Source organism: Daldinia caldariorum, assembly GCF_022478825.1.
Source record: "Daldinia caldariorum strain CBS 122874 unplaced genomic scaffold F4812scaffold_17, whole genome shotgun sequence".
NCBI classification, from domain to species: domain Eukaryota; kingdom Fungi; phylum Ascomycota; class Sordariomycetes; order Xylariales; family Hypoxylaceae; genus Daldinia; species Daldinia caldariorum.
The window spans coordinates 341,300-359,157 of record NW_025953053.1 but is presented as its reverse complement, the minus strand read 5'-3'; the positions used below and the strand labels follow the sequence as shown (position 1 = coordinate 359,157).

The following is a 17,858-nucleotide window of genomic DNA, read 5'->3' as shown; positions in this document are numbered from 1 at the left end:
TTGCCTCGGACATTTTTCCTAATGGCCGTAACAAATTGAGGCTTCGCCCAGAGGCTTGTTACGAATAAACAACTGTCCTAATTGGACTTTCGAATCAGTACTCTCCATTGTCATGTGAAGCCCCGAAAAGCAACTTAAAGTCAACTAACCATTATAATCATAATATATAAATTGTAATGTAATACATAGGAGGTAAGTAGTGTTTGTTCGATGTTCACTGCAAGTATCCTAAAAAGTGAGATACGTGCTGTTGTTGAGTTCCGCGTTACACGGACTCAATAAGGGAAAGGAAAATAAACAAAAAGCAATCAAGAGGAACATGTCTACATCAGTTTATCCGCCTATCTGCGGTAGTATTCCGCGGATCGACATGAGTCAGGAAGCATATTCGCATTGCATATGTATTGGCACGACAGAGACTGTTGTCGTGAAACAACAACGAGAACCGCGTTTTCCGGCAGTAACGGCACTTCTACGACATTCAAACTGTCATGAAAGATTAGATATATTTTACCTACTCGCGGAAACTTGCTTACCATATGCATATTAAAAGGGTATGACTACTTGTTGTTGTGCTACGGGCCATGACAAACAGTAGGCTAGGCGCAGTCTCATCCATCAGAAGGTCAGTTTCGAAAACTCCTATTAGGTAGTCAGGCTTGGGTGTAATCTGCACGAAGCCATCGGGAAATTATAATTGACGGCCGCAATCTATCAGCGCTGCATTTCTTTTCAGACTAGAGCAAAGATTCAAATTTCAATTGCTTATGTGCTTATTGATCATACGCACTGTGAGCTCATGATGATCCTTGACGCCACTTGAATCGGCTGAGGAATGGTATAAGAGCCTCTGTTTCCCGTGAATACCTATACCGAGACAAATACTATGCTCATGATATATCATACTTTCCTTTATAATATACTTGGATAATCCAGTTCACCTTCAGGAATCTAACTCTCTTTAAGTCGTGATGCACACTCTATCTCTTTTTCTGGCGTACCTGGGCGTTGTCGGGGCAACACCGTTTACACTCCTTTCGAAGCGACGGCTCGAGGACCATCAATGGACACGTAACGAGAAAGACGGCTGCCCAGCCTATCTAGAAGCCGGCGAGTTTGAATCCCCAAGCTACATAACGCAGGTTTCAAAATGCCAACCTGACAGAGCTTTCGGGCCGCAATCAATCGGTCGTATCACGCCTAACGACGTCTCGTCAATCTTCAACTTTGACATACCGGCGTCCCGCGCCGACGCCAATTGCACGCTCGAGTTCCTCTTCCCCCGCCAGAAGCAGCTCACCAACTCGTACTATAAATATCACGGCGGCGGCTCCTTTCTGTTCACGGGGTATCTGGCCGGTAGTTGCCCAGGCCCCCAGACTACATACAATAACCAGCCGACAGCTGGTACCTTTCCTCCGTTCCCTCCCATCCACATGGAGCCGGGCTACGCGTATACAATCGATGTTGGGCCCTGCATGTTCGCGGCAGGGACGTGTGTGGCTGGTTGTAAGTTATCTAGGACCCCCCCTGGGAGGATGAGTTCAAGTTACCTTAGGTACCTGGTATTAACGCGAACACAGTGACTTCATCTAATGACACTACTTTCGAATTTCTTCCAAGTGCCGACGACTGCCCCATTGGTGTCTACAATGCGTATAGCTACGGATTACCCTGTCCACCAGAGTACTGCGGATAGTCGTACAAGTCGGGCTATGCAGGGTACTTGGGGTATAATTCGGTGATTCCGTTTGGAAGTGGACAGCGAGCATTGCGGCGATGCAGTGACCAAATCCATTAGTAAGACAAAACAAGAAGGATAGTTCCGGATGTCTGAGATATCTGCATGTGAAAGGGTCGCGGAGTTGTGATGAGGCACAGTCTTGGCATCCCTGATGTTGAAAACTCCGAGGGATTTAATACTGCGTTGTTGAGAACAATTGGCCATTGATATCGCCTAAGTTATATCAGTCCACTAATTTCGGGTTACATATATCGCATATTAGGTCTATAAAAGAAATTAAAATAATTAAGAGTTACGGCGCTGTTCTGGGTACGCCCGAAACTTCCCACCTACCTAGGTACTTTAGGTACCTACCTACCGTATTTGCCTTGCCCCCAAATTCGCTATTCTGAATGACCACACTAGCTGGCTAGGTAGCTAAGCTCCTTTGTACTCAGCTGGCTTCTGTTATGTCGGTGCTCTTCTGCTTAGACGGTCGATGTCTTGTAGTGATATGTAACTTGTCGACTTTTCTGTAATAGCTGAATAACTAACACAGCAAGCTTCCAAAATGTTCATAATAAGCTGTTTTACTAGGTTAGGTAACTATCCACGAGAAAAGTTTACCATGCTCTTTCAAGGTTCACTAACTTATATTTTATCTTCAATATAATTCATTGTAGTTCCTGAAAACACTAAAAGCTGTCCTTCCATGAGGCTGAGAAGCATGCTTCAATACTGCTCTCGGCCCAACTTTCGCGTCTTCCAACTCCTGGCTCCTGGGTAGGACTATGAATACTGGGCGTTTTGAATAAGGTTGTCCTAGTGGCTATGAATTTGCGTGACTCCTTGGCCAATCTTTTGAAGCCAAGGCTCGTCAGCCCCATGGCGAAGTATCGTCCTTCTTGCCTAGCATGGCTATTTACCATTTATTAATATAAATAAAATGGCTTAGTTGGGGATACTTCACCACTCCTGACTTATCAAGCAAGCAATATTTACATTATAGTAAACTGTTGAGCCACATAACATGATCTATGCTCGTGGAGAGTTGCGGTAAGGGGTTTCCATCCATGTTCGATTTTAAAAACTGATACGCTATGTGATAGCGACTCCGAAGAAGAGCCCATTGTCAGATCAATACAACAAGATGACTTCAGGGCTTGTGACTTTGCGAAGAAAGGTATCCTTTCTCAATGGATCCCTCAGGTTCAAGATGACGAGAGTAATAGTAAGCGTATATACTTCTCAAGACGGGGCAGAGCAATTTTGATGCAAATATTGCTCATTACTATTATCTTCGCTACGAACCTTGGTATAACGCTATACACAATCTCTCGATATGATAGCCAAAACGGCGTGGGTACTATCTACGAAGGGGACTGTGGCGAGGTTAAATCTATGGATCAATGGTGTCATCTTTTGATCAACTGCCTTAGCACCGGTATGCTTTCAGCTTCGAATTATTGCATGCAACTCCAGGCGGCTCCAACTCGAGCTGATGTCGACCGCGCTCATCATGCTAAATCTCACAAACAAGACCGAACACATCAAGAAGGAATATGGCTTGATATTGGTGTACCGAGCCTACGGAACCTCCAGTATATCAGCAAATGGAGGCGGCTGGCCTGGTATATCTTAGCCTTTACGTCTATTCCTATCCATCTGATGTAAGACAAAATATAAATATTAATCAACTGTTGAACAAGCTAAATTTGCATGTAATAGGTACAATTCCGCTGTCTTCCAATCACTTGCGTCAAATGATTATACCGTTGCTGTTGTGAAGAACTCGTTTGCAAATGGTAGCAGATGGGACCTTACCACAGCAGAAATCAATCGAGCGGGAGATTTTGGGTGGGAAGAAAAAAGAGTCAACCCAAATAATCGTAATTACACGGAGATTATTCACACCATGCAACGGGATATGTCCAGCGATAAATGGGAAAGGATGAACATCTCCTCTTGTTATGCGTTGTATAACGACTACTTTGCCGCTCAGGGGAATGCCGTCATATTCGTAAAGAATGACACTGGCCCGGACGACGATAGCTTGCTGATGTATGTCTCCATTGTACCACGTTCGGACAACTGGGCGAAAAACATGTGGGCGGCTGGTAATGGCACAAAAAGCTTTGTAGCTAAGGAACCAGAATTCCCAGTAACAAGATGGTTTCTGGGGCCTAGGAGATACGAAGTATCGTATTGCCGAGTGCAATCTCCCAGTACGATCGCCAACAAGTGTCATTTTCAATACTCTCCGCCTATCATGTACACTATATGCGGTTTCAACTTTATCAAGATTCTAGTAATGCTTTGTATCTGGGCTATACGGAAATGGCAACAGAAAAAGCGCGACGACGCGGAAGGGATGGTTCTATACACCCTTGGCGATGCAATCGCTTCTTTCATACGGAATCCCGACCCGACAACCGTGGATATGTGCCTTGCTACCAAGGACGACTTTATACGACGTCGACCATGGAAGAATCGTCTCGTGAAACAACCATTGACCCTCAACCGCGAAGCTCGGGAATGGAAAAAACGGCGGAAGTTCTGGTTCTCCGCTGCTAGGAAACGACAGTGGTTCACTCTGTTATTCTCGTGAGTACTTACATGTTTTATATAAAATACCTATGCCAAAACTCCCTACCTGAGCGATGGCGAATTAGTTGTGTAGTATTTTAAGATTTTTAAGGGGCTGACTTAAGTCGACTCGAGATGCTGTCTTGTCATTCTTATTGCTGGAATCCTTCTCGGAAACTCCTTCAAAAGCCTTCGTCGTCGAAAAATCCCCACAACAATTTCCGGGCTTTGGCAGCTAGGCTTCGGCACGCTCACCCCGTATACTTATCTTTGTATCGGGTTGCCATTGGAAGACCCGGCAGGCCTGATATCAAACGTACTTCTAGCCAATCTCCCGCAGCTAGTCGTTTCGTTCCTTTATATATTCTGCAACACGATGCTGAGCACGTTTCTTGTCCAGCACGAATTCAGTCGCATGTATAGAAAGCGGCGGAAACCGCTGCGCGTTTCGGAGCCCGTGGGAATCCAGCGATCGAGTTATTTCATCTCCCTCCCGCTGCGCTACGGCATACCACTTTATACGACTTCCAGCATAATCCATTGGCTTGTATCGCAGAGCTTATTCCTGGCTCGCATAACAGCTATATGCGCAGATGGTTCTCAGGAGACCTGCCCTGCTGGCCAAATCGACTTTAAATACTCATTCTCTACGTGTGGGCATAGTCCGTTTGCTGTCCTCATCAGTATGTACCGATCCCGCACGCAATAGTACCGTGGGTATGCATAGCTAACAAGAAACACCTAGCATTGATTGTTGGAGGCTTGATCGTGATAGTGATCGCAGCACTAGGATTCCGCACATACGATGGGACTATGAACATGGTATCTACTAATAGTATGGCAATCAGCGCCGCCTGTCACGTCCTCGAGGAAGATCGCGAAGAGGCTTATCTTTTGCCAGTCCAGTGGGGAGTAGTAGAAATAAAGGATGGAGTTGGGAAATGCGCATTTACGACAGCGCCAGATGATAGAATAAAGATGCCAGAGGTTGGGTTGAAGTATAAATAATACCCTCTTGCTTCATTACTTGGAGGGAAACCATGATATCTACCTCTCTTTTTTACTTGTATACGATACGTCTCTCACAACGTCACCCCACATACTGTTAGGAGTCTCAGTTAGGAGTCTCACCTGAGACTCCTTGGAACAAAGGAGTTGTTCTGTATATAGCTTTGGCTTAAAAGCAACTGTAGTTAGAGTTCCTTGCGGAACAACGAAGTTGTTTTACCTACTGCATGCTCTGCGACGTGACAAGCTGGCGTTGGAGTAAGGACAACCTCAGCTTCCACAGGTATTATTTACTCCAGACTCTCGGGATCAACCATGGCTGCCGGCTGCGGCGGCTCCGGAGGCGCATCCAATCGACTAGCTTCAATAAATGATCATACCCGATTATTGAATAGGCCAATCCCGTCATCCCTTAGTACTTTATCTACCTCCCTCGGACCGTACCATCTTTCATGCCATTGATACCCGCAAGCGTGAACAATATCTGAAAGGTCGATCAAAACTCCGTTCTTCCAATTCCTCGCCAAGGAAGCAACGCTATAACCGAAACCAGCGCGCCAAAGGAAATCCGTAACTTCTTTCACAACTTTCGGATCGTTACCATTTTCCGTTTCCTGGATATACTCGTAGATAATTGCGATGTGATCCTTGCCAGGAGAAACATATCGTACCAGTCTCTCGTCGATCCAGGGGTGCGGCTGGGCTTTTTGAGGCCAGGTACGGAGAGTGGAGTAATTGATCTTCACCCAGCCATAACATCGTCTCATCCGTGGAATCCGCGTGATGACCATGGGCTCAAAATTTGCATTAGGTAGCCCAGCTTGTCGACCTTCCTGGGAAAACATGTAGGTGTTCCTTAAAGCGTCGGATTTGCTTTTCGGGTTGGGGTTTATCATAATTGGTGGGCTTTCGACATCTTCAACTGCAGCTTGCATTAAGTTGCAGTACCGCATTGTTTTGGCACTCTCGTTGGGCGGCATAGTATTGACCAGAACCTGGGTACGGTTCTGTCTCCCAAAACTGAAATCGTAAGTAGAAAACCCAAAACACTTCGGGGCATACATAGGTACCTGAGGTAGGTAGGCAACTTACCAATTTTAAAGCGTAGGGGCGATTATGCCCACGGATCCGGATCTTCCAAGTATACCCATCATACCCGGCAGCAATCCCACGCGAACGACTCCAGTCGATAGAAGTCAGGTCAAAAACGCATCTGCGGAGCTGTGGTATTTCGAAATCCGCCGCATAGCAAGTAAGAGGCTCGCTCATCAACTGTTCGCTAAGAAACGGATCAAGTAAAGGATGCATCACGGGAATTGATGGGTGATGAATTGATGAAGAACTTATTAGAGATGCCCAAATGATCGCTTAGAACGTTGTTAAGTTTGTTTATAAGTGTGTACCTGGTACTAAAATATACTATCCCTTTTAATAGATATTCACTAATGCATATTATCACTAAGGTATTATGTTGGTTCCAAAGTCATCTAAAGCATATTCCATTAGTTACTACTAAGGTATATTACCACAGGTAGGTATAATATTACTACTAAGGTGTATTACTACCAAGGTATACTGCTACTAAGGTATATTTTATATCAGCGATGCATCATATACCAAATTTACATCCTAGATTTTATCGTCTATTGGAATAGCCACAAGTTGGCTACAGATGTGCACGCCTCGTTTCTAAGTGCGATCTTAAAGGGCTGGCAACTTTTACATACGACGTCAAGCCAAAAAAAAAGCCCACTCACTTACCATTAAGCAAAATATAGATATCCATGGCTTAGTGAGAGGAGACATCACCAGGATACTTAGTATACCGCTCATAGTTGGAGGGGATATACATATATATAGCCGGTAACGGGTAATATTTCGTATGTTCGTGGCATCTTTTAAAGATAAGCTTGGCCTCTCCGCAGCAGGGTTGGGTCGTATGTCATAATGCTACCATGAAATCATGATACTATGATATAAATATGTCCCTATTTTCTACAATATCTAGTTCTACGAGTTCCAAATTACTATTAAGTATTTCACCGGGAGTTATCTTGTCAACATGCGCGCCTTCACTCTTATTACCGCTGTATCGGCGCCCCTCGTGGTGTTAGCCGCTCCGATTATTACTGAGCGTCAAGGAACTTCTAAGTTTTGCACACGGATCACACCATCACCTTCGGCAGAAGAGACCGAAAAGAGATTTAACGAGTTCGCGGACCTTTTCCTTGTTAAGAAGGATGTTTATAAGGCCTTCGAGTACATCCTTCCCGAATACATCGTAAGCTTATACAATAGATGAGCATACTTATCTACCCCTAATTACTCTGCAACTGCAAAGCCGATAGTCGTTAACTCGATTATCTATCTTATATAGAACCACAACCCCCTGGCTCAGAACGGAGCTCAGAACGCTTTAGATATCCTTGCCCCAATTTGGGGGAGCCAGTCGATAACAGTGTTACGAACTAAGTTCGAGGGCGAGATGTCCTGGCTTAACTACAGGAACTCAATGGGCGAGATTGTTGACCGATACCGCTGGGAAGATGGTTGTATTATCGAGCACGTAAGTTGATAATCCCGCCCCTCTCAGTTACTTTGAAATCATGTCAAGCCGAGTCCTGTGAATAAATATTGACTTCCTGTGCTGGGATAGTGGGACCAAGGGGAGAAGTTTCCGACGTCTTGAAGTCACGGCATAAGGGGGTACCTAAGCGCGAATTACATCTTATTCTTTTAGATCATGAGATCAGATTATTTTAGAAATATTACAGTGACACACTGTAAGGTTTACAGGTATTATTGTAAAACTATAAATGCTATTAGTTTGCTACATAAACTTAAGGGTTATAACATCAGTTCATGGCAGTTACTTGACGGTCGACTCCAACCCGAAATAACCATATCCAAAGCCAATAGAATTTACCTCTGTAAACTCATTAACTCGACAGGTTCTCTTACAGAGTTCATCTCCACCACGCTTCTTTCCTGCTTGAACCGTTCTTCCCGGGTCTCAAACTCATATCGTCTCTCATTATCACTACCAAGTGATCGTGGAAGTTTACCCTTTTTCTTGCCAATACGGTACGCTGCCAAAATGGCTCCAACGAACAAGAGAACACCGAATAATACACCGACAGCGATCACTATTTTCGCACCATTACTAAGATTGTCGGATTTACCCGTCAACTCAGTTGTTGTATTGGGTGCCTCGGCCGTCTCAGATGTCGTGGCTGCTATGCTTGGTGTCGTTCGTGATGTATTTTCAGCTGAGGTAGTAATATGTAAGTTGACAGTAGTTGGTACAGGCCATTCGGCGTCGTTTGAGGCCCTCCAGACAGCAAGCCCTTTAGCAAAGACCTCCCTGCCACTATCACAAAAAGTACTGCTGGTACCAATACTTGTTATAAAATCTCCCGAATATGACAATACATCCACAATAAAAGCAGTAGGCGACAACATAGTTGACCGGCACGCATTGGGATCGCTGGGGCCCGCGCGACTACAAGTATAGCCACTATATTGTTAGCAGACTTGTTAGTCTAATTACTGTTTCTGTTTATACCACTCTATGCATCCTCTACTAGGTTGGTATAACAAATAGGCAGTTGGTGCGATTGCACTCACCTAGGACAGCACGTAGCGACAGTAGCACTAGACGTTCCAAGCGCAACACCTGCTGTACAGGCATAGGTATACCCCTCTGGACAAACCCCTGGAGAATAGTAGTAGCCATCATAACGCCGAAAGTTTGATGGAAGACAACCACTGGTGGTTCCGTACTGTAACCACACGCCATCGGTGGTAGAGCCTACGTGTATCGAGTGGCAGCCAGTGCCTTGGGGCTGATAGGCCGTAGTAAGGGGTCCTAAATTTGTCATTTATAGTACTTATACAATGGTGTGCAAACAGAAAAAAGCTTCGGGACTGAAGAAACATGATCAGGGAGGAAATATATATCTACAACAGGTAGGTATTTAACTTACCAACCTAGGCACCTGGATAGAGTAGGTATGGCTACAATATATTGAATCGGTATCAATTATGATAGACGAGATTTGTCCCACCCCCCATAACTCAGCCGCACCCCGTATCATAAATTAGAGTGTTTACCCCCCGGAATACGTATGTACAACCCAGATGCATCTCATAAAGCATCCCAGCTCATAGGATTAAAATCGGATCATTAAACGATCATACAATCTTACCAATTATTATTATACCAGAAGCTTATGCACTTAGGTACCTAGGTAGGTACCTAGGTATCCTCCCCTATTATATTTTTATATTCTCTTGTATTTACCTCCAATCATCCTACTCTGGACATTTTCTTCTTACTATTGGTTTCCCCCTTTAAGAAAAACGAGTACTGCTTATCTACTTCATACCGCCACGGCGTTTACTCGTGTATCAGATCAGAATCTAAAGCATATAATCATGTAGCACAATAATCCTTCAATATTGGTAGCTACCTTGGCTCAGGTAGTCACCTATATTTAACTACATGTACCGACAAAACTATTTTTATCTCAAGTATGTAATTATAACCATCTAAGCCATGCTAGATTGGAGATTAAGTAGCTCAATCACGAGCTTATATAGACTCCTAGGAAGTTTGAAATATTTATGAATAATGCTATAATAAATATAAAAAATAATAAAAAATATTCTAGTAAATATAAACAATAAAAAACCCCAAAACTTCGGCGCCCGCGCACCCACGATCATCTCACGTCTCCACAAACGGACCTGTCTGGTCTCCGACAAACGACACCAAATTCCTAAGCAGAGCTTTGGGCCGCTGCGTTAACCTATGAACGCCACTCTCCACGTCAAATAGCACAAAATAGTTTAACCCTAAATGGCCGAAGCGCGGGTTCTTGATGTTACCAAGAGGCTCGATTGGCGAGATCGGATCCTGGTAACGCGGCTCAAAGGCCTCCGTTTTTCCCAAAAAGGAAATATCCGAATTGGGGAAAGGGGCCTGTCGTGAAATACATAAGAGGTAGCTATATCTACCTTAAGCCAGCACGGAATAGTTCATAATGACCGCATGTGGTTTTCATACTAACTAATTCACTCGTTAAAAAAAATGGCCATCACGCTGTCAAGTCTTCTGTCGTTCGGTCTGCTCGCAAGCGGAGGAGTTTACGCGGGCCCCGTAAGCAAGACCGATGATAATAAGGGTAGAGCAGTTCCCGAAGGTTTTGTCACCGTCAAAGGAGGCAAGTTCCAACTCGACGGGGAGGACTTCAACTTCGCCGGGAGCAACGCGTATTATTTTCCCTTCGACAGCGTATGTAGTCGTCCCCCCCTCCCCCGCCCCCCCTTTTTTCTGGTGGATGATTTTCTCTAATTGCTTTTCCATGATCTAGAACGCGACTGACGTTGAGCTCGGGCTTGCCGCCGCCAAAGACGCAGGCCTGAGAGTATTCCGCACCTGGGGCTTCAACGACAAGAATGCCACGTATGACCCTCAAGGTCTCCCACAGTACGGTGGTGAGGGCGCGGGTGCGACAAATGCCGTTTTCCAATGGTGGGCTAATGGCACTTCTACTATTAACATCACCGAGTTCGATAAGGTCGTCGATGCTGCAACGAAGGTCGGAATTAAGCTGATAGTCACTTTTACTAACAACTGGGCCGATTACGGTGGTATGGACGTTTTTACTATTAATCTTGGTGGGAAATACCACGATGATGTAAGTTTGAAAAAAAGAAAAAGAGCTTATTAGACTCGCTGAGGGTATTCCAAACCTATTGGTTGGATAATGCAACTAATTCAATCCCTAGTTCTACCGACTTCCTCAGATCAAAGACGCCTACAAGCGATACGTCAAGCAGTTCCTCACGCGGTATAAAGACTCCGCAGCCATCCTGGCATGGGAACTAGCCAACGAGCCGCGCTGCGGCGCCGACGCGGTGCGCAACCTCCCGGTGAGCGGGACCTGCACGGCGGACACGCTGACCGCGTGGATCGACGAGATGAGCGCGTTCGTCAAGAGCGTCGACCCGAACCACTTGGTGACGTGGGGCGGGGAAGGCGGCTTCAACCGCCGGGAGTCGGACGACTGGGCGTACAACGGGTCGGACGGCGGGGACTTCGACGCCAACATAGCCCTGCCCAACGTCGACTTCGGCGTCTTCCACACGTACCCGGACTGGTGGACCAAGACCATCGCCTGGGCCGACCAGTGGGTCCGCGACCACGCGGCCGCGGGCCGGGAGGCGGGGAAGCCGGTCGTGCACGAGGAGTACGGGTGGATGACGCCGGAGGTGCGCGAGCAGAACGGGATCCCGCCCGCGAACGCGACGAGGCTAGAAGTCGAAGGCGGGTGGCAGAAGATCATGCTTGAGGAGGGCATGTCGGACTTGTACTGGCAGTACGGGTTCTCGGGGTACTCGTACGGCCGGAACCATAACGACGGTTTCACGATTTACTTGGACGACGAAGAGGCGCAGACGCTGGTCTACGAGCACGCTAAAGCTGTGAATAGCCTCTAAACCCCCAGAACTATGTACCGGGTATGTAGGAGAAGAATGTTTCAAGAGGATATCGTTTAATAGATAGGGATAAACTATCGGAAAAGGGGGTCAATTCTACCTGATTGCTCCAACTAGTAGTAGGGATATATTTGTAACTCAATATGGCATCACTACACATGTTTTAAGATACGCGGGCCTCTCCAATCCAGGGATCAGTTTTCCATTTGTAAGCGAGATTTTGAGGATGACTCGAATATGCCTATTTCCGATGGAATAATTCTGCAAACGAATAAAAGAATAGTGACAGCCATCTCGCAATTTCCGTTTGAGCACCCAGACATGAATAGCGAGCTGAACAACCCCAAGCCAGTATCCATTTACATATTTGCAGGAACAGTTAGAGTCATGCCGCCATCGACGATCGAAATGGTGCCCCAGATAAAGTCGTTCGTAGCAAGCGTAAGAATAACCTAAATGAAGGCCAGCGAATCATCAGTTAAGTGTCTTTGATCTATTGCCTACCTACCTAGGTAGTCTCTTAATGTATCTCCCCTAGAGAGGAAAAAAGGGGAATCTGAATGTTCGTATAAATAACCAAAAAGGGGAGCAAAATAAAAACCACTCACGCTGGCAAGCTCTTGCGGCGTACCCATACGCTTGACCCTCTCGGCGCCCATGCCCTTCATAAAGGCCGCAAATTGCTCGTCCGAAGCAACGCTCTCGTTCTCGTCGTTCGAATCTCCCGTCGTCATCTCCGACGGGAAGTATCCTAGGTTAAGTAAGAGGTAGGTTAGTCGTACCTTTAGTGGAGAAAATGCATGCAAAAGGAGGAAGGCGAAAAGGAACTGGCGCGTTTTTACCTAGCGCAAGACCGTTCACGCGGACGTTGATCTTCTCGTGGCTGAGCTCGAGCGCCATCTGGCGGGTTAGGTGTAGGAATGCGGCTTTGCTGGCCTGCAACTTGTCAGCTCTGCCCGGAAGTACCGCATGGCAGTGGCAGGATAGGGGGATGGAGAGAGAGAGAGAGAGAGAGGGAGGGAGGAGGAGAGTGGCTATCTTACGTTATACGAGAACTGGCGGTTTTGAGTCCTGCGAAAGAATTGTAACCGGTCAGTACAGGATCTCCCTATCTTGCACCCGATGTTACATTATACGTAGTAGAAGCGCTCATGCTGACATTCGGAGAAGCCCGCTCACAGAGCCGTTATTGATCACGCTGCCAACTTTCCCGGTCGGGCCGGAAGCGGCTTTGGCTAGGAGCGGAAGAAATGCGGCTGTAACGAAGTACTGAGAAGTACAGTTGACATTGAATGCTATAAGTGTGATTCGTCAGGCCGATTTATCGATTTGTAGCTAAGTGAACGCTGCCTCTTACATTTCTGCCAATTGTCCTCGTTACTCTCGGCTAGCAAGGCCTCGCTGAAAGCCTCCGGTCCGTCTTCTGCTGTAGCGGTGGGACGTCCAGCCCAAACCCCTGCGTTGTTTACAAGACTATTGAGATCAAAGGTCAGCAGAGAAAGGATAATTGAAGAGCTAGGATGAATAGCGAAGAGAATTGTTAAGAACTTACACGTTCACGAACCCCTCCTTTTGTGTGATCTCGGCGACGACTCCCCTAATGCTGTCTTTCGACGTGATATCCATCTCGATAGGAACAATACTGCCCCCAAGTGGTCCCAGCCTCTCTGGCGAGCCGTGGACGCGGGCGCTTGTCTCCAGAACATCAAACCGGCGCCCGGTAATATAGACCTTAGCTCCATTGGCAGCCAGAGTCTGGGCAGTCACTAGGAGGGGTTCGTGTTAGACGGCTAGGGGAAAAAAACATAGGAAATGGGAGATGGGGACGAGTGAATCGGGGAAATAGGGGGGCTTACTTAGTCCAACACCTGTTCCTCCGCCCGTTACTGCGTGGAAAAAGTCAGCGAAAAGAGGGGAAGAGCAAGACAGGAAAAGGGGCTGAGAATAAAACCAACCGACGGTGACCCAGCCCTTTAGTGAAAACAGGGACGACGCAGAAAGCGGATGAGAAGAAGCCATTGTGATAAACAATTACTTCCTAAGAGAAGGCGAATGAGATCGAGCGCTAACAAGAGGTAGATAATAAAGAAAAGTAGTGTAAGAGAGAAGAGACGGACGAGTGACCCCGACTTTATAGATATAAACCCGCCTTGTGTTACATAGCTCTCCATAAGCCACCTAACGAGACATATTGCATGCGCCTCGAGATCGGAGTCCACCTGTGAATGCTCAGGGCTTCCATCCTGGGCCGATCTAACCCGTTAATGAGAGATGGTGGGGGTTCAGCTTGAGATAGACCAATCAAGACGGACCTAGACAACACGGTTAGCTGGTAGTCAAATATTATCGTGTGTGAAGATGATATTCGTGTACGAAATAAATAACGAAATTTAGCATTCAAGTCACTGCACTATTGATTCAGAGAATTAAAACAATGTATACATGTTACACTTCTAGAGCCGAAGCAAATCTAGTCACCCGCAGTCAGTAAACAAAGCATACGCCGGAATCCCAAACCCCCTGACACGGTTAAGAGCATCGTGGTATCAAAACAAAACCCATAGCTTTAGCATTGGCCCGCGCGCATGAATCCTTCGGACACCGTGTCCGTTGTTTGGCGATCATATCAATGTCGCCTGTGTGTACAATATTACATGCCCCTGTTACTCAATACCGGTATCCTCGGGGTTAGACCTGTTAGGCTCAGCCTACAATCCTGCGAATTGGGGACTACCGGGGTGCAGAACGTTATAAGACCCGCTGCTAGTCGATTTCAAGAAGGCCGCCTCTCGTTCTGCCTTTTCGCGGTCCATCTGAGCTTTGTCAGCTTTCGTCATCCGTGGCTTTCTCACTGCCCCCCCTCGGGATCCCGGACCACCTCCCCTACCTCTTCCCGTACCCGTCGTTGCTCCGCGAGTGCCACCGCGACCACCACGTGAGCCACGTCCTCGCTTAGGTGCGCCCTCACCACTACATTAAATTAGTATAATCGAAGTGCTATAGATAGGTGATATACGTACCGTCCAGATTCCGGCTTCTCGACCTCCGGTATTAAGGGACCGGAGTAGACGAAGAAGCCGTCTCTGCTAGCCGCTGCCTGTTCCTCCCAGAGCATTTCCGAGTCATCGACGAAGTCGTCATCCTTGTCGTACTCGTCCTCTTTGAAATGTCTCTTCTTTTTTACGGGCTTGCCATCGGCCGGCTTATCCGGTCCACTCGTACCGCCCATTTCGACGTTCGAGTCCTCATTTTCTGACTCATCAACCGACATCTCGTCACCCTCACGGCTAGAGTCGTTCTGGGCCAAGGCAGCAGACGCGGCAGCGATACGGGCCTTGCGTGCTTTGAGTTCAGCCTGACGCGGATGAAGGGCGTCCCAGCCATACTTTTCCTCAGCCATACGCATGAAGTTAATATATTTATTCGTTTCTCCATTGAGAGGGATATTAAGAATGATCGATGGAGCATTAAACTCAGATCCGGGTTCCGCTTTACCAAAGTCTAGGATAGAACGCTCAGGCCCGTGCGGGAGAGGGGGGACTAGCGTATCCTTCATGGCGTTGATGCGAGGCGACGACGATGTGGTGCTATGGTTTTTGGTCGACGTCTTCTTTGTGCTGGCCGCGCCAATTGTGGTAATAGATGTGGGACGGATCTCGATCTTGGAGGTAACCCCCTGTGCAGGGGTTGGCGCAGGCTTTTTAGTCTCTTTGGCTTCTTTACCTTCTTTACCCTCCTTGCCCTCAGTTGTGGGCGGCTTCGGCGCGGGCGGAGGTACAAAGTCTTTGCGGAAAGGATTAGGGGACTCCGGCATTGAGCTAGATTCTTTATGGATGCGTGATTGGGATTGTTGTGTGCTCTGAGCAAAAGAAGTATGGGATGGAACAGGTGATATAATATTCGGTACAGGCGGATCAACAAGACTGGCAATCGAAGGAGATGCGCTTGCACGATTGATGGTATTCGTAGTGGTAGGTCCACGAGGAGATCCGCTCATCGGATTAGAATACGTATGTGTGACCATGGTTTCTCTTATCGGGTCATAATTTGATGAGCGAATCGGATCATAATTTGTACCACTCCTCCGTGATGGAGCACTCGGCCTGGCTAACTGCTGCTGCTGCTGTTGAGGGGACGGTTGCGATTGCTGACGAGGGAATTGCAGGGGTTCGGGGTCGGTATTCAGAATACTGGACACAGAGCCGGGCATACTATCGCGTTTTACCTCTCTCTGAGGAAGCGGTTCCAATCGAGTCTGGGGTGTGGTCATCTCGGTAATCTTAGCCTGTCGTGATGCCGGGGTTCCAGTATTTGCACCACCGCTGACACTAGCAGCGCGAGATCTCGGCTCGGCCGCCTCGCCCTCGAGAGATATCCCCTTACGTTTCCTCGAAACAGTCGGCGCGGTAGGATCCTTTTGCTTCCGCGCTCGCTTGACCTTCTCTCCTTCTTCGGGATTTGCACTATTCCGCTTGTTGATCCTGGTCCCGGGTTTAGGGCCAGGCTTTCTCCTGGGTAACCCATCCTTGGTTAACATGGGCTGGCCGGATCCATCATATCTGAGAGTGTTAGGATCTACCACAATCTCATCCAATTCTCCATTCTTTGCTCTGCTTTCTCCGTTTGGCGAACCGGGCCCCGATAGCATAGAAGGGGGACTTGACAACTCCGGTGAAGAACTATATCGATTCGGGGCGATGCTAGAACCCCCAGCCATCCTGCCGATCTAATAGATAAATCCCCGATCCGAGACGCCAAATACCACCGCACCGGATCAAACTCTATTGGATGAATAAGAACTGAAGAACAAAGCGCCAACAGGGCTCTTTTGACGAATAAGGGGTGTATCCGACCAAATAAAGGCCTTCAGGATAAATGAACAACAATATTTATCTGGTAAGTTGTAAGTTGTAAGTTGCAAGTTGTAAGTTGTATAAGTTGAACGTTCAAGTTGTTAAGTTGTAGTCGTGAATGTCTAAAAAGGTTAAAATATGCTGGTCTTGGTAATTGTATAACTTTCTTTTTTGTATCAAATGTGCATTGACCAATGATAATCTCTTTGCGGAATTGAATTTTTTTTTTCTTCCTGACAATGCAAGCAAGTGCTAGGAGGTATAGCGTTGTTGAAGCGTAAATCGAAAAATCGAAAAATCGAATTAATCGAATAGTCGAATAGACGAATAAACGAATAGACGCACGTGGACCCCCCCAAGCTATAGCTAAGGTCGTAAAGGTAAAGCAGGTACGCGAAAGCGACTGCACCCAATTGACTATTGGCTCAAAAAAGTTAAGTGCCTAATGGTAAGGTTCTAGTGGAGCGTGTTGTACCGGTGTACACACTATTGAGTAACGTGACCTTAAAATCGTGTGGTCGGTGCGCCGTAAGAGCTAGAGTCCCGGTCTGAATAACTTCACCAAGATCGCGCAGAGGTTGCGCAAGCGTCTCGGTTAATTCAACTTTGCCTTGGAAAAAAGTCGTAATTATACTGGCGGTCGATCTCGAAATATACCGTGGAGGGTGCACGAGAATTCGGTGCACAAGATGACGTAAATAAGAGAATGAAAAGTCGCGATAAAGTGATGGATGTAGATGAAATTATCTTTGGGACATCATCTTTGTTGTGAAGAAAAAGTAGGGGAGAAGGTGGGAGAATTACGAGTTTTTGGAAGATTGCGGGAGGGATGGGGATGGCTACTATTAAATTTTTTTTTGGAATTGGGAATTATTTCTCCAACAAGGCGAGAAAAATCGGGGCCTGGTTTAACTAGCTAGAAATGAAAGTTGCGTGGGAAATTTTATTATTAAAAAATCGAATTAGAAAGATCGGAACTAGGTAAGCCTGGGGGTGACATTGGAACAGCTGGGAATTTCAAGGGGAACCGTGACAGTGACAATTTGAGAGGGAGAGAGGGGGGGGGGGGGGGGGGAACACATTAGGCGCATAGGCAACAGAACGCGAATTTTAAACCGACGGGGGGGGGGGGGGACTTGGCCAAACCTGGAAAATTACAATGGGGCCACTTGAATTAGGTAGGT

At 46.9% G+C, this 17,858-nt stretch overlaps 8 protein-coding genes across 8 annotated transcripts; 4 read left to right on the top strand and 4 right to left on the bottom strand.

Annotated features, from left to right (window-relative positions):
- The first annotated feature begins 891 nt into the window (after positions 1 to 891).
- Positions 892 to 1,971, top strand: F4812DRAFT_440888 (ubiquitin 3 binding protein But2 C-terminal domain-containing protein). Its single transcript, XM_047935186.1, has 2 exons — positions 892 to 1,509; positions 1,584 to 1,971. Exons 1-2 carry the CDS (start codon positions 972 to 974, stop codon positions 1,697 to 1,699), a joined length of 654 nt encoding a protein of 217 aa, XP_047787219.1. The 5' UTR covers positions 892 to 971; the 3' UTR covers positions 1,700 to 1,971.
- A 758-nt stretch (positions 1,972 to 2,729) lies between these two features.
- Positions 2,730 to 5,504, top strand: F4812DRAFT_466789 (uncharacterized protein). Its single transcript, XM_047938573.1, has 5 exons — positions 2,730 to 2,779; positions 2,833 to 3,393; positions 3,452 to 4,327; positions 4,445 to 4,992; positions 5,055 to 5,504. The coding sequence occupies exons 1-5, from the start codon at positions 2,754 to 2,756 to the stop codon at positions 5,315 to 5,317; spliced, it is 2,274 nt and encodes a 757-aa protein (XP_047787218.1). The 5' UTR covers positions 2,730 to 2,753; the 3' UTR covers positions 5,318 to 5,504.
- On the bottom strand, positions 5,468 to 6,766 carry F4812DRAFT_440881 (uncharacterized protein). Its single transcript, XM_047935185.1, has 2 exons — positions 6,410 to 6,766; positions 5,468 to 6,324 (listed from the first exon to the last, which is right to left on the bottom strand). The coding sequence occupies exons 1-2, from the start codon at positions 6,623 to 6,625 to the stop codon at positions 5,692 to 5,694; spliced, it is 849 nt and encodes a 282-aa protein (XP_047787217.1). The 5' UTR covers positions 6,626 to 6,766; the 3' UTR covers positions 5,468 to 5,691.
- Positions 6,767 to 7,379: 613 nt separating this feature from the next.
- F4812DRAFT_462226 (uncharacterized protein) lies at positions 7,380 to 8,006 on the top strand (the record flags this gene model as incomplete). Its single annotated transcript, XM_047938002.1, has 3 exons — positions 7,380 to 7,598; positions 7,695 to 7,883; positions 7,974 to 8,006. 3 exons carry the CDS (start codon positions 7,380 to 7,382, stop codon positions 8,004 to 8,006), a joined length of 441 nt encoding a protein of 146 aa, XP_047787216.1.
- F4812DRAFT_144237 (uncharacterized protein) lies at positions 7,974 to 9,429 on the bottom strand. Its single transcript, XM_047929652.1, has 2 exons — positions 8,945 to 9,429; positions 7,974 to 8,834 (listed from the first exon to the last, which is right to left on the bottom strand). Exons 1-2 carry the CDS (start codon positions 9,196 to 9,198, stop codon positions 8,240 to 8,242), a joined length of 849 nt encoding a protein of 282 aa, XP_047787215.1. The 5' UTR covers positions 9,199 to 9,429; the 3' UTR covers positions 7,974 to 8,239.
- An 818-nt stretch (positions 9,430 to 10,247) lies between these two features.
- Positions 10,248 to 12,450, top strand: F4812DRAFT_440878 (glycoside hydrolase family 5 protein). The gene is made up of 3 exons (XM_047935184.1): positions 10,248 to 10,613; positions 10,693 to 11,019; positions 11,111 to 12,450. Exons 1-3 carry the CDS (start codon positions 10,410 to 10,412, stop codon positions 11,819 to 11,821), a joined length of 1,242 nt encoding a protein of 413 aa, XP_047787214.1. The 5' UTR covers positions 10,248 to 10,409; the 3' UTR covers positions 11,822 to 12,450.
- Positions 12,181 to 13,840, bottom strand: F4812DRAFT_462223 (NAD(P)-binding protein; the record flags this gene model as incomplete). Its single annotated transcript, XM_047938001.1, has 9 exons — positions 12,181 to 12,273; positions 12,430 to 12,572; positions 12,664 to 12,757; positions 12,865 to 12,892; positions 12,981 to 13,116; positions 13,179 to 13,294; positions 13,374 to 13,587; positions 13,678 to 13,707; positions 13,777 to 13,840. 9 exons carry the CDS (start codon positions 13,838 to 13,840, stop codon positions 12,181 to 12,183), a joined length of 918 nt encoding a protein of 305 aa, XP_047787213.1.
- A 225-nt stretch (positions 13,841 to 14,065) lies between these two features.
- Positions 14,066 to 17,127, bottom strand: F4812DRAFT_144074 (HPC2-domain-containing protein). The gene is made up of 3 exons (XM_047929651.1): positions 17,020 to 17,127; positions 14,842 to 16,714; positions 14,066 to 14,791 (listed from the first exon to the last, which is right to left on the bottom strand). Exons 2-3 carry the CDS (start codon positions 16,536 to 16,538, stop codon positions 14,530 to 14,532), a joined length of 1,959 nt encoding a protein of 652 aa, XP_047787212.1. The 5' UTR covers positions 16,539 to 16,714; positions 17,020 to 17,127; the 3' UTR covers positions 14,066 to 14,529.
- Positions 17,128 to 17,858: the final 731 nt, after the last annotated feature.

Coding starts and splice junctions, on each gene's coding strand:
- F4812DRAFT_440881 (XM_047935185.1), bottom strand. CDS start 6,625: ATGCATCCTTTACTTGATCCGTTTCTTAGCGAACAGTTGATGAGCGAG. Junction 6,325..6,409: donor GCCCCTACGCTTTAAAATTG/GTAAGTTGCCTA, acceptor TTTGGGAGACAG/AACCGTACCCAGGTTCTGGT.
- F4812DRAFT_466789 (XM_047938573.1), top strand. CDS start 2,754: ATGATCTATGCTCGTGGAGAGTTGCG. Junction 2,780..2,832: donor TATGCTCGTGGAGAGTTGCG/GTAAGGGGTTTC, acceptor GCTATGTGATAG/CGACTCCGAAGAAGAGCCCA. Junction 3,394..3,451: donor TCTATTCCTATCCATCTGAT/GTAAGACAAAAT, acceptor TGCATGTAATAG/GTACAATTCCGCTGTCTTCC.
- F4812DRAFT_144237 (XM_047929652.1), bottom strand. CDS start 9,198: ATGACAAATTTAGGACCCCTTACTACGGCCTATCAGCCCCAAGGCACT. Junction 8,835..8,944: donor GTCGCTACGTGCTGTCCTAG/GTGAGTGCAATC, acceptor CTAACAATATAG/TGGCTATACTTGTAGTCGCG.
- F4812DRAFT_144074 (XM_047929651.1), bottom strand. CDS start 16,538: ATGGCTGGGGGTTCTAGCATCGCCCCGAATCGATATAGTTCTTCACCG. Junction 14,792..14,841: donor GAGAAGCCGGAATCTGGACG/GTACGTATATCA, acceptor AATTTAATGTAG/TGGTGAGGGCGCACCTAAGC.
- F4812DRAFT_440878 (XM_047935184.1), top strand. CDS start 10,410: ATGGCCATCACGCTGTCAAGTCTTCTGTCGTTCGGTCTGCTCGCAAGC. Junction 10,614..10,692: donor ATTATTTTCCCTTCGACAGC/GTATGTAGTCGT, acceptor TCCATGATCTAG/AACGCGACTGACGTTGAGCT. Junction 11,020..11,110: donor GTGGGAAATACCACGATGAT/GTAAGTTTGAAA, acceptor TTCAATCCCTAG/TTCTACCGACTTCCTCAGAT.
- F4812DRAFT_440888 (XM_047935186.1), top strand. CDS start 972: ATGCACACTCTATCTCTTTTTCTGGCGTACCTGGGCGTTGTCGGGGCA. Junction 1,510..1,583: donor AGGGACGTGTGTGGCTGGTT/GTAAGTTATCTA, acceptor ACGCGAACACAG/TGACTTCATCTAATGACACT.